The sequence below is a fragment of the Cibotium barometz genome, chromosome 19 (genome assembly GCF_041138505.1).
Source record: "Cibotium barometz isolate CiBa-2024 chromosome 19, ASM4113850v1, whole genome shotgun sequence".
Taxonomy (NCBI): domain Eukaryota; kingdom Viridiplantae; phylum Streptophyta; class Polypodiopsida; order Cyatheales; family Cibotiaceae; genus Cibotium; species Cibotium barometz.
This window is the reverse complement of record NC_141064.1, coordinates 53129972-53144559: the sequence shown is the minus strand read 5'-3', so window position 1 is coordinate 53144559 and position 14588 is coordinate 53129972. Positions and strand designations below refer to the sequence as shown.

Genomic DNA, 14588 nt, shown 5'->3' with positions numbered 1-14588 from the left:
CCATGATACCTGCGGTGACCTTGGACCACCTTGGCCATGTTTCCATCATAAGTGGGTATAAAAACATCACTTTCAATTGCAACCAAATAATCAAGAGCAGCCATTTGAGAAGAATGATTCTGAAAGGGCTTCAGCTCTTCTTGGGATAAAAGCATTTCCTTCCGCACCTGCACAAGTACATTAATTTGGAAGTTAAGAGACACAATGCCAAGTTGTGAACATCGTCTCCTAAGGCTCTTCTTAAGTACTAGGCATGTTCATAAGCAGTATTTGGGTCTAGATTCGGGAAGCCTTTTGCAGCCTCCACAAGAAAAAGTGAGTACCAAAACCTAAAACAGTCAATCTATGAATTTGCCAAGGCTATGGAAGCACGCATCACCACCATAAAGCATGGCCAAAAGGTTCTAAAAGCTCCTCCAAACTCAAGCTAAAGTTCACCATGCTCTCAAAGTGCAAAACAAGTGCTGATAGAAAGTCATGTCAAAACCAGCTCTACCCAGTTACAATACAGACCAAAACGTATGGCATCACTGGCAAGGTGTAGACTTTGGAGACACCCTAATCCAGCTCTACCCAGTTACGATACAGACCAAAAGGTATGGCATCACTATAGCAAGGTGTAGAATTTGGAGACACCCCAATTGGTAAAGATATTTCAACACCCTTGCCAATTGTAAAGCCAATGAGCAAGGAGCAAGAAATAAATAGAATTTTTTCATCCAGACATGACTTAGGCCTTTTATGAGAAATGACGTTCTCAATACTAGCATGTTACATGGGAATCACGGTCAAATGGGAAGATCTCTAAGAGAATATTGTAGAGAAATAAAAGGGGGATTGGTGCCTATGTGCACTAAACCCTCTCAAATAAACACAAGTGCGGAAGGATGTTTAATGACCCAAAGATGCACACAAAATTCACAGGACTGTGACCAATTGATGTGCAAACATTTAAATGCCTGGAAAGAGGAACATGGGAAAGATTGAACTCTTCATAGAATAGCATGCTGCTGAAAGTATCTGATTAATGGACAAAGTACAAGAAGGTACTAAATACTATGTAATGCACAAAAACAACTGTAATGATGGCACTTAAGCAAGAACACTTGACCGCAGATTTTCAGCCAGCAGCAAGAGGCTTTTACAAAGTCTGATATTATGGTACTCAAGAAAGGGGAGAAGGAGACTGTAAGAGGATACAACATGCGGTGTGTCACCAATTGGCCGACCATTTGGTCCATCTCCAGATTTGTGTCTCGTTCACTTGAGGCCAGTGTCTCATGTGAAGGGGCCAGTATTTTGCATAACATGGATGAGAGCCAGACTGGTGCCACCCGTGTATGACCTGGATTGTATTCTATCCATGGGATTGTCACGCCATGGAAGAGCCAGTATTTGTGCCGTGTCTTGCCTATGGGACTGTCACTCCATAGGGAGGCTCGTGCTTGGATCTGTGTCTTACCTATGGGACTGTCACTCCATAGGAAGACCGGGATTTATGTTTTCTGTCGTGCCATCATTGTGCCCGACAGAAATGTTTAGTACTTGTTCCATGAACGTCCATGATATTGTTTGCGCATGCATTCATGTTTTGCATGCCTGGAACTGTCTTCGTGTGACTTGTATTCTTGTGTTTGCTTGTTTGACGTGCCACTTACTGAGCGGGGATGCCTGCCAGTGAGTCGTGAAGTTTGCTCTGTCTTCTTACGAGTTTTGTTGCGTGTGAACAGGTGGTAAGTGTATTCCATTTGTTTATTTTATGGCATTATTTCTAACCTTTGTTTTTATAAGGTTGCAGGTTCACACTCATTAATGAGTGGACAGCCTCCCCAATATCTCATGATGCCCTTGGTAGGGTGGGCACCCACGCATGGGCCATGGTGGGGAGGAAAGCCCTCCCTTAATCAGGTGTGTGGGGGTGGGTGCATGGCCACCTACCCACCCCCCTTGGGAACTTTGGAACTGGCCGCCTCCATGCAAATAAGGTGGGCCGGCCGGCTATTCGACGTGTGCCCCTTCCATCACTCAGGGTGATCCTCCTCTTGCATATAGGCGGCTACGCATAGGTGTACCCATAGGCGACTGTTCCTGCTCTTGCTCCCAGGCAACCTTTTTCTTGCCAGCAGGCGGCTGCGCCCAGGCGCCACCTTCTCTACCTTGCAGGCGGCTGCGCATAGGTCTCACTCCTCTCTGGCCAACAGGCGGCTGCGCCCAGGCGCCACCCTCTCTACCTTGTAGGCGGCTGCGCACAGGTCTCACTCCCCTCTGGCCAGCAGGCGGCTGCGCCCAGGCGCCACCCTCTCTTGCTTGACGGCTGCGCACAGGCCCTCCCTCGTTTGCCCGTAGGCGGCTGTGCCTAGGTGTCCTTCTCTAGCCCCCATGCAGCTACACTCAAGCGCCTCTGATACTTGTTCTCCCACTAGCGAGCTACAGGCGACTTTGCGGGCTGGCAACAACAGCAGTAATAGAGACTTCTCCTTTCATACGTGGGTGCCTAGTATTTCTGAAGGCCATATCCATTATTTTACAAGGTAAGTGGATTGAGATTTAAGCAAAGGTCTTTAGTGTAAATCTTACAAGAGATACTCTCTGTTGCTAACACCCGTTCGGTGTCGGGTAGTCCAAGCTTCTGGAGAACCACAGTCCATGGGTGCCGAGATCGAGAGAGCCAGGCGTTAGTACGGGAGCGCCTGTTTGTGTGTGGTCCTGGAACACCAGTGTACATGGACATCATCTGGTTCATTGAACCCATGGAGCATTGTATCACTTAAATACTCCCAATAATATATCATATATTGAGAGGGGGGTCGGCCCGTTCCGGCCCCAGTGCTGGTGTCCATTGATCAACATTTCATTTCATTTCAGTTTTCAGTTGTTATTCAGTTGTCCATTTATTCTGTGATATTTAAGTTGTGCTATTACGCGTGTGGGTGCCCAACGGAGTCTATTCCCACTTGACGGGATCGGTTTCATTGGTATCAGAGCCAAGTTATTTCCCTCTTCTTAGTGGGGAAACGAACCTGTGTATTGGACACCCCGCTTCTAGCACACTTAACACAATGGACAGCCAAGGCAACCCTTTGGAAGTGCCTAATTCGAGGGGCCCATCATGTGCCTCACGTGGTTCTGATGCTTTACAGGGAAGGCACAAGCCCCTTGAGAGGGTGAATGATAGTGATTCGAGGGGACAACCGTCTCGTGGAAAGACAGTTATGCAAGAAGAGTCTAATGCAATGAGGGCTGAATTGGAGCATATGAGAAAGCTTTTGCAGGCACAAGAGCAAGAGCTGAAATTTTTGCATGAAGATCCCCATGTGCAAAGTGCCATTGAAGCAAGGAAAGCCGATGCAATGGTGGACATGACTTTTGAGTCCATGGAACGAGAAGTGGGCAAGAAGCCAAGAGAGTTGGCACTTTCCTACCTCCTCCGCAAAGGTGACATTAAAGAGGGGGAAGATGGAGAGCTGAAATTCAGAAATCCACCTCGCTTGAAGCAGGGAGATCCCGCATCTCAAAGGTTGAGATCATTTATGCAAAGGGAAGAGGTGACAGCCACCTCTCGTCATGCATCTTCTCCACGAGGCACAAAGGGTGACAGGTATATGTATGCTAGTGCTCATGGAAGGCATGATGGTCACATGCATTCAAGGCATGTATCCCATGGAGGGGGTGACAGGTCTGCCACTAGAAGAGCTTTGCCTACTGAGTTGTCTCATGGAGAGACATTGCCTTATGCAGGAAGGTCACATGCATCTAATTCTCAGGTTCGTGAAGCACATGCCACCGTGCTTCATGAAACTTCCATGATGGTCCATGGAGCCCATGCAGATAGGGCTACCCTGTTGGATAAGGGGAAAAGAAAAAGAGAGAACCATGAGCCTCATCCCAGAGAGCTCAAGGAATTTAAAGCAGGTGACAAGTCCGTTAAGTTTGATGTTTTTCATGGAGAGCATGATGCTTCCAAGGTGTTAGCATTTGTGGTACAGTTTGATATTGCTTTTAGTGATGAGGACTTCACTGAGAAGTCTGAAGTACGCCATGCTAGCATGTTCTTGAAGGGGACCGCCGCTCATTGGTGGATCACTGAAAAGACCACCAAAGACCCCATTAGCACTTGGAAAGAGTTAAAGGACAGATTTTATGCCCAGTTCTTGCCACCTAATGCGGAGCAAACTCTCACCCAAAAGTGGGATAGACTTAAGCAAAGAGATAATGAAAGTGTGCAACAGCATGTTCCAAGTTTGCTTCAGCCATTACCTATTCCCTCGCAGCCATGGGAAAGTATTACTATGGATTTTATTATGGACTTGCCTAGATCCCAGCATGGGAATGATGCTATTTGGACCATTGTGGACAGGTTTAGCAAGCAAGCTCATTTCTTGCTCGTCAAGAAAACCATTAAAGTTGATCATATGGTGAAGCTTTTTCTTACTAATATTTTCAAGCATCATGGTATGCCTAAATCCATTGTTGGGGATAGAGATCCTAGGACTACGAGCCTCTTCTGGAGGGCTTTATTTGATAACATGGGCACTAAACTTGAGTTTTCATCAGCTTATCATTTTGTTGACTACACCCAGCTGTTTGCAGGCATATCTTGAGGCTTTTCAATTGAGGACAACTCTTTAGAAGCCCGGGGGGATGTCACCAATTGGCCGACCATTTGGTCCATCTCCAAATTTGTGTCTCGTTCACTTGAGGCCAAGCCGGTGTCTCATGTGAAGGGGCCAGTATTTTGCAAAACATGGACGGGAGCCAGACTGGTGCCACCCGTGTTAGCAAGATGGTGTCGTATGGACGGGAGCCAGACTAGTGCCACCCGTGTATGACTTGGACTGTGTTCTATCCATGGGATTGTCACGCCATGGAAGAGCCAGTATTTGTGCCGTGTTTTGCCTATGGGACTGTCACTCCATAGGGAGGCTCGTGCCTGGATCTGTGTCTTACCTATGGGACTGTCACTCCATAGGAAGACCGGGATTTATGTTCTCTGTCGTGCCATCATTGTGTCCGACAGAAATGTTTAGTACTTGTTCCATGAACGGGAGATATGTCCATGATACTGTTTGCACATGCATTCATGTTTTGCATGCCTGGAACTGTCTTCGCGTGACTTGTATTCTTGTGTTTGCTTGTTTGCCGTGCCACTTACTGAGCGGAGACACCTGCCAGTGAGTCGTGAAGTTTGCTCTGTCTTCTGATGAGTTTTGTTGCGTATGAACAAGTGGTAAGTGTATTCCATTTGTTTATTTTATGGCATTATTTCTAACCTTTGTTTTTATAAGGTTGCAGGTTCACACTCATTAATGAGTGGGCAGCCTCCCCAATATCTCATGATGCCCTTGGTAGGGTGGGCACCCACGCATGGGCCATGGTGGGGAGGAAAGCCCTCCCTTAATCATGTGTGTGGGGGTGGGTGCATGGCCACCTACCCACCCCCCTTGGGAACTTTGGAACTGGCCGCCTCCATGCAAATAAGGTGGGCCAGCTAGCTGTTCGACGTGTGCCCTTCCATCGCTCGAGGTGATCCTCCTCTTGCATATAGGCGGCTGCGCACAGGGGACCTCTCCATCGCTTACCCACAAGCGACTGTTCCTGCTCTTGCTCCCAGGCGACCTTTTTCTTGCCAGCAAGCGGCTACGCACAGGTCTCACTCCTCTCTGGCCAGCAGGCGGCTGCGCCCAGGCGCCACCCTCTCTACCTTGCAGGCAGCTGCGCACAGGTCTCACTCCTCTTTGGCCAGCAGGCAGCTGCGCCCACGCGCCACCCTCTCTTGCTTGCAAACGACTGCGCACAGGCCCTCCCTCGTTTGCCCGTAGGCGGCTGTGCCTAGGTGTCCTTCTCTAGCCCCCATGCAGCTACACTCAAGCGCCTCTGATACTTGTTCTCCCACTAGCGAGCTACAAGCGACTCTCTCACTTGCGGGCTGGCAGCAACAACAGTAATAGAGACTTCTCCTTTCATACGTGGGTGCCTAGTACTTCTGAAGGCCATATCCATTATTTTACAAGGTAAGTGGATTGAGATTTAAGCAAAGGTCTTTGGTGTAAATCTTACAAGGGATACTCTCTACTGCTAACACCCGTTCGGTGACGGGTAGTCCAAGCTTCTGGAGAACCACGGTCCATGGGTGCCGAGATCGGGAGAGCCAGGTGTTAGTACGAGAGCGCCTGTTTGTGCGTGGTCTTGGAACACCAGTGGAGCGCTCTCCGCGGATTCCAGTGAAGGCACAGGACCGTAGAGATTAGACTCCTTCAAGTGGATCGCTCTCCTTCGGACGTCTACTTCAAGTCTCTTATTTGGTAACTGTATTCATCTCAGTTGTACATGGACATCATCTGGTTCATTGAACCCATGGAGCATTGTATCACTTAAATACTCCCAATAATATATCATATATTGAGGGGAGGGTCGGCCCGTTCCGGCCCCAGTGCTGGTGTCCATTGATCAACATTTCATTTCGTTTCAGTTTTCAGTTGTTATTGAGTTGTCCATTTATATTGTGATATTTAAGTTGTGCTATTACGCGTGTGGGTGCCCAACGGAGTCTATTCCCACTTGACGGGATCGGTTTCACGGTGTATACAAGAGAACACTCGCAAGAAGTAAGATCTTTAACTGCACAAAACTTTGAAAATCAAATTGCACAATAACAAGGATGGAGAAGAATATTGTAAATATTGTACTACTAAAGTGATACAAGATAGGGCAGCCATGACGTAAGTCCGTGGTCATAATCGGTGCACCGTCCAAAGTGTAGGCTCATTGCCACATCCCATTGCCATCTAGGGTCATCTTGGGCGCCGTTCGAGCCCCGCATTGTCGGAACAGGGTGCCCAAGAGTAAAGTCTACCTACTCCATGCCTGAATCGTTATGAGATAATGATCCACTGTAGCATGTAGCCTATTTGGCACTGCGCCAAATCTAATCCAACTTGTCTCTAAACCATCTGGCTTCCTAGGCCACCTTCTCTTGTGAATACCAGGATACTGAGAGCCCGGCTAGTCAACCATGGCTACCTCTCATATGGGAGCCGTACAAGTATGAGCTAGCCGGTGTTTGGACAATACAATATGAGGGTGGAGCATAGATGTCGAACACATTCCCCCCCCCCCCCATGTCCACCCAAAGGTGAACTATCTCTATGGTCCAATACCGAGTCGATGAAGATGCTACTCCATCTGATCCCTGCTAAAAGCCTTTGTGAAGATCTATGCACAGTTCTCTGTCATCGAGCGTGGAGCATCAATATCTAACACCCCCCCACCTAATGTCCACCCAAAGGTGAACTATCTCAATGGTCCAATGCCAAGTCGATGAAGATGTTACTCCATCTGATCCTTGCTAAAAGCCTTCGTGAAGATGTCTACACAGTTCTCTATCATCGGATAGTAGACCATCTCAACCTCCTTGAACATAATGAGCTCACACATAAAGTGATAATGTATCTCGGTTGGAGGGATTCCGGGAGCAAGAGAGGAGTCTAAGGAGGGGTCTGGCCTCTTTATAACCGCTTCAGGAGAGATCCCCAAATAGCCAGTGGATTGAGAGTCAGCTAGCTGCCGCCCGCACGGAGATTAGATCCATTGAGGAGAGGAGAGTGGAGTACAGGTATCATGCCAGAGCTTCATTCTGGACTCAGGCCGGTGACAGTCAAAGGGAATTTCTTTGAGATAGCCGGTCCCCATAGGAGGAGAAACGGCATTCGCAAGTTGCATGGCCAGGATGGAGCTATTGTTTCTGATCCCCCCCATGTGAGAGCCATCACCACCGACTTTTTCAAATCTCTTCTCACTAGCGCCTCATTATTTCCACAGGTGATGGACGCATGCAAGAGGGTTTGGCGACACACAAGAGAGGTGGTTCCCCCCTCTCTTCGATCTCTCTTATTGACATCATTCACTGCTGAGGAGTTGGTGAAGGCAGTAACTGCACTTCCCAGGGGCAAATGCCCAGGGGCGAACGGGCTTCCAATTTCTTTCTTTCTTCCTCACTGGGACCTCATGGAAGGCGGCCTTCGAGCTACCTTCAATGAGATTACGCACACAAGTGCCATGCCAGAGAGGCTCTCAGAGGGCTTGATTCACTTGATTCCCAAGGAGGGTGGTGACAGATTGGAGATCCAGTAGTGGAGACCCATCACTCTTCTAGGGACCGCCTATAAGATCTTGGCCAAGGCCATCAGCAAGAGACTTTAGCTGTTTCTCCCGGACTTGATTCACGACACTCAGACTGACTTTGTTCAAGATCGGAGCATCCTGGACAACATCTTTACCTTCTGGGAGGCGACAGCTTCGGCTAGGATGCGACAACAGGCCCTCATTGTGCTTCTCCTGGACTTTGAGAAAGCCTATGATAGAGTGGATTGGAGCTTTTTGGAGAGCACAATGTGCCGGATGGGATTCCTCGTAGAGTGGATTCATGGGGTTTTGGGACTTTACTCAGCCTCGCACAGCCAGGTCCTCATTCAAGGAGCCCGTGGCAACAAATTCCGCCTTTCTCGCTCGGTAAGGCAGGGTTGTCCTTTGGCACCTTACCTTTTCCTATTTGTCGCCGAGGTCATGAGCAGTTTTCTCCAAGCGCAAGAGACCAGGCTCCAGGGATTGCGTCTACCCCACGCAGGAGGAGCTGCTTGATTCAGAGTTTGCAGATGATACAACAATCTTCCTTTCAGGAGATGGGGGGAATCTCCATAGATTCGCGAAGGCAATCGAGGTTTTTTGCCGTGCATCAGGAGCACATATCAACTGGCACAAGTCGTGTGGTTTTTGGATAGGCTCCGTGTTGGGGGACTCTCACACTCACACACAGCAAGGGTTCCTCTAGATTAGGGTTAGCTGCAAGAAGAAGAAGCTCACATAAAGAGAGAAAGAAAGAAAGAAAGAAAGCTATATTAATGTCTGCGAAAGACCAAAGTGGCCTATGAGACCAAAACATAGTACACAACTGATCGTGTCTCATCAAAAGTAAGACAAAAAGGACTAAAAAAGTCCTAAAAACAGTCCTAAACAGCTATGAAAGGAAAATACTGCTATGTCGTAATGGTCCAAAATCCTCTCGGAAGAGACACCAGTATCTCCCTCGTATCAATTAGTACAAAGTACATCGGCATATGTAGTGCTCCTCTAACTCCACTTCCTAGTGACATAGCTGACAAATGCGGTCTTCTGGCTTCACCCCCTCGTATCTGCCAGTCTCTACCCTCAGCTGATGTGATGAAGTCCGGATCTGCCCAATGGCACTGCGAATGCCATGTGAGAGATGAGTGTCCATGTATGTAGACCGTGTCACAAAGCCATCTGGGGAGAGATGTAGAAAATGGTCCCAATAGTGGGCTATCTTCGTGCCTAGTGGTGGGGGGGCTGGACCATGTCCTTTCTGCATCTAGCCTCACGATGTCCATCCTGATTACCCTATTCTGCTCAGAGTGACTAAGGTCCAAGAAGGGGCAGTCCAGGCTGTAATCAAATGGAGGGAGTGCATCAATCATCATGCCATGTAATCTCAGCCAGGTACACATCTGGGCGTACCAACATCGTGTATCGCCGTCTGCTGCTAACTGCCTAGAAGAGATAAGAGCTAGGTGTGGGTATCTCTGTCTGGGGAGCTCCCATATCCTCTGCAAAAATGTCACTGACTGGAACAGGTGTCATGTGCATGATAAATGCCATGGACATTTTTAGGGCTAAATCCAGAAGAGGCAGCCAGATAAATAGTATGAACCAGATAGAGACAGGGCAAGATACAGAAGTGGACATGTATGGACTCAGAGCAAGGCCTAGAGGGCATGAAGGAGGTGTCCTGACAGTACGTTAGAAGCAAAAACAGGCTGTCAACAGGTCGGCTGAACCAGAGGACAGGGGCAGTAGTAGGCGCATCATGATCAAGGAGGAGATCCAGTCGGGGCTGCGTTAAAGAGCATTAATGAATTTATGACTGGCCGACCAACAATCGGCCAGTAAAACAAGTGTCCAAGAACCATATAAATAGCAAAGTGTGCTCATGGTTTTAGGCATTCATTCCTTTATGGAGTGGATCATTAGGGTCATAGTTTAGGACAGAATTTTGGTGTTCACCACCTTTTGTACAAGGCAGCCTATGGCTGTAGTAGAAGTACCTTTCTGTACCATATGAATATACTGAATTTCCAGCACACCTCTCTCTCTACTCTCTCTCTATATCTGCGTTTTGCATCAGATGGTTTCCAAGAGTGTTTAGGGCTGAAAGAAGACTTCCCAGAGCTTCTGCGTGTTACAACAGGACTTCGGTAACCACTGGTGCGGCTCCTATCTTTGCTCTGACAATCTCATGAGGTACCGATGGTTTGCTCTGAATCATGCGTGCGATCATAGTCACCAATGGTTTCTCTAGTACCTACCATCCATCATAGAAATCTCTCTGTGGTCCGACCTAGTCGACAAGCGGCTCCCTCCTTGTGTGGTAGAGGCTGGGTCCCCATATGGGTGAGCCATATAAGAGTGTAGGTGTGACCAATGTGTCAAACAACTAGAGTTTGGTGCGCGGCTCTTGAAACTGAATGTAGGCACATTGTCTCTCTAGTGTCCCTAGAGAGAGAGAGAGAGAGAGAGAGAGAGAGAGAGAGAGACACAAAATGTGTGGTGATAACAAATGCAAGTCAACCCTAGCATGTGAGTCGCATCCATATAATATAGAAGTACAAAGTTATATGGATAGAGCGTCCTTTCACACTTGATATCCAAGGGAAAAACCACATGGAAAAGAGTACCCTTGGTTAAGCCTTGTTCACACGTAACACTACTATAAGTGAGCATATGCGTACAAATCTCCCCTATAGTGGAAGTGTGAACCTGTACTAGAAGATCACTCTCTATATGAGAATAAGCCCAAGGCTTTGCAGAAACCTTCAAACTTCTCTCGAGGTAAAGCCTTTGTGAACAGATTTGCAACATTATCCTGTGTAGGGCAGTAAGATAAATTGATCTCCCCTGCATGTAGCCTCTCTCTGACATAGTGATAATGAATCTCAATGTGCTTGGTATGTACATGAAATACGGGATTTTGTGCCACAGACATAGCACTCTGGCTATCAGTGAGAATGGTGGTGGGTATTTGCTGACACTCACGAAGATCAACCATACACAATCTACTGTAGCTGTGAAGACTGCCCTATACTCAACCTCGCAAGTAGATGTGGCAACAATGGGTTGCTTTTTGCTCAACCATGATATGCATGAACTGCCAAAAGAAAAAAACAATTCCCACTGGTGGATTGCCTCATATCATAATCACTAGCCCAATCTAAATCACTGTATGCGTAAAGCTGCAAGCTGTCCCCCCTGGGATAGAACAAAACAAGATCCAGGGTACCCTGAAGATAACGTAAAATGCGTTTGACTACTTGCCAATGCTTTGTGCCTGAGCTATGCATGAATTTGCTCAACAAAGACACCCCAAAAGATATGTCAGGCCTCGTGTTACACAAATGAGGCATCCCACTGCCTGGCTGTAAATGCCGGCTCACCAATAGCATGCATAGTAAGCCGTACACCTGGTTCTACTGGAGTAGAAATTGGCTTACATTCTTCCATGTGAAACCTTTTTAGCAAACTTTTTATTTACTTAGTTTATTGCATAACAATGCCATCATCTCTATGCATAAACTATATGCCAAGATAGTAGTGTAAAGGCCCCTAATCTGACATATCAAATTCAGTTTTCAAATCAACCTTGAAATCTGAAATTTGTTCTTTGCTAGTCCCTATTATGAGCATGTCATCTACATACAAGATGACTGAGAATATCGGCACCAGTTTTCTTCACATACAATGTGCTTTCAGCTGGACTCTTCACATAACCCTGGCTAGTTAGATGAGCATGTATTTTATCATACCAAGCTCTTGGAGCTTGCTTTAACCCATACAATGCTTTGTGTAACCTACATACTTTATGTTCCTCACCAGGAACTACAAAACCAATGGGCTGATTTACATATACTTCCTCTTGTAAATTCCCATTTAAGAATGCAGTTTTGATGTCCAACTGATGCACTTTCCATCCTTTATAAGCAGCCAATGCAATCACTGATCAGATTGTAGTCATTCTCGAGGTAGGAGCAAAAGTATCTTCATAATCTATTTCCTTTTTCTGAGAATAGCCTTTAGCCACAAGTCTTGCTTTGTACCTGTCAACAATACCATCAGACTTCCTTTTGACTTTGTACACCCACTTTGTTCCAATGACATTCTTGCCTTTCAGCAAGTCCACAAGATCCCAAGTATTGTTCTTCATGATAGAAGAGATTTCATCTTGCATGGCTTGCACCCAGTGCTCATTCTCCTGTGCTTCTTCATAAGAAGAAGGCTCATGGGTAATGCAGACTCCCCATGATGCATATTCAATGCATGGCTGGAACTAGCCCTTGTTCTACCTGTCAGTGGATCTGCAAGTTTGCTATCTTCCAAAGTTTTTAGCAACCATCTTCACACCGACTTAGTTGTGTCTATGGCTGTTTGCTCTTTCCTGACAAGATCTTTAACTTCTTCCATAGAAGGGGCCTGAACTGCTGGCTGTTCCACATGTTCTACAGGAGGATTTTCTTGTGTAGGGGCTGGCTGATCTGAATCCCTCCTAATTGCAATGGGTAATAGCCCATCTAACATGTCCTGTATGCCTATATCATGATTTTTATACAAGCTATACATGGGCTGTACTGAATTTTCAGCAAATACTGTAGAAAATATGAAAGCTAGAGCAGACTAGAAATGAAACAAGAACAAAAAATGAAAGACAAAGAGTTACCTTGAGATGAGTGTAGACAAGACACAAGATTGATACTTTCATTGATGTGACACCCACAATATATAGGTGAGAAGTACAAGATAGAGTAGAGTGACTTATGGGACATATATAGAGGTGCCACGTGGAATACACTGAGATGACCAAGACTAAAAGTACTCCTAGTGAGCACTTATTTCCAACACCCTCCTTAAGTGGACACTAGGAGAAAGACAGAAAGACAAGACTAGAAGATAGACATAAAGACCTATAGACTGAGAGACAAGACATGACAGACAAAGATCCTGAGACACCCCTCCTCAAGTGAGGTCCACAAGGACAGGGACAAGATGGATCTAAAACAAGACACAGTCAGATTGATAGACAGATAGACAGACAACAGATAGACAGACAGACAAGACTAGATAGACAGAAGACTGACTGTTGACAAACAGATGGACCTTGAAGACATCCCCTCCTCAAGGGCAATCTCTGCCTCTCAAGTAGGGACAAGAGAGAGGTCCTAAAGCAGAATGAGTAAGACATAGAACCCCTTGACCTACATCATCGGTGGTCAAAGTGGTAGACAAGAAAGATGAAGTAATCAGAAAGCCCACTCCTCATCATAGGAATGAACAGCAAGATTTGCTGATGTAGATGCTGCAGCAACATGGGCTGAGGTAGATGCAGGGGCTGATGTAGAGGTTTTAGAATAGCAGTCCTTCTCCCGGTGATTATCACTGCCACAAATGGTGCATGGATGGGCTTTGAAGCAGTCCTTCTCCATATGATTAGTTTTTCCACAATGGGTGCAAGGCTTTCTTACCTTAGAACTTCCTTTCTTTGCTAAAAATGCAGTGTCAGTTTTTTGTTGTTGAGTTCTTTCCTCTTCTTGGAGAGCATTGATGATACCTTCAAGAGTAGGATTATTGTGATACTTGAAGGTAGTGACAAGAGTAGCATAGGTGTCAGGTAAGCTTTTGAGAAGCACAGCAATAGCAATATCTTCGGAGATGGGAGACTTCACTGATGCAAGCTGAACCATAAGACTGCGAAAATAATTGACATGAGAGGCTATAGTAGCTCCATCCTGCATATATAGATCAAAGAATGAGATCATAAGTGCAATCTTAGAGTTTTTAGAGCGGGGTCCAAAAAGGGTATCCAAAGTGATCCATGCTCGAGAAGCAGACTATATGTCGGAGATGTGATGAATGTAATCATCTCCAAGACCGAGCAAGATGATAGCATAGGCTTTGTCATTCTTGGTAGTGGGAGCATAAGTGATAACTTGCTCAATGTCGGAATCTTCGAGACAGCATGGTGAACAACATCCCAAAGACTTTCTTTCATGAGATGGCACTTGATTTTGATTTGCCAAGTATGAAAGTTGGACCCATTGAATTTGTCGATAGACATGAGAGAATGAGTAGAAGAAGCCATGTGGGAAGGTCTTACCTCTTGCTAAAATGCAAGGGCAGTGTCTATTCCCTTACAAGATTGCAGACATGAATGAAAGAAGAGATCAAATTGTTTTTAGAAGCCGGCTCTCTCACTTCTTGTCAAGGCCATAGCATGTGACAGCCCATCGAAGCATGAGGAACTAGCAGTTTGCAGATATGAGGATAAGAAAAGAACTGACCAGCAAACTGAAGAATACAATGCACAGTACCTTGTAGACTCTTCAAGAGGAAACAATGGCAGAACTGAATGCAGCAAATAGCTCGTTAACAGGAGGAAAGTCGATCTGCAGCTGCTTCTAGATGATGCGCACCTTTGAGTTGATGAAGAAGGCAGCCAAAGCAGCAATAGTACAGTGGGCTGTAGCAGT

The 14588-nt window shown here is 46.4% G+C and overlaps 1 protein-coding gene across 1 annotated transcript in view; it reads right to left on the bottom strand.

The window, feature by feature from the left end:
- Positions 1-14588, bottom strand: part of LOC147628734 (rhamnogalacturonan I rhamnosyltransferase 1-like) — a 44791-nt gene that overhangs the window by 954 nt on the left and 29249 nt on the right. Inside the window, exon 7 of the mRNA XM_086813967.1 lies at positions 10-167. Coding sequence (XP_086670093.1) covers positions 10-167 — 158 coding nt within the window. The remainder of the gene's footprint in view (positions 1-9; positions 168-14588) is intronic.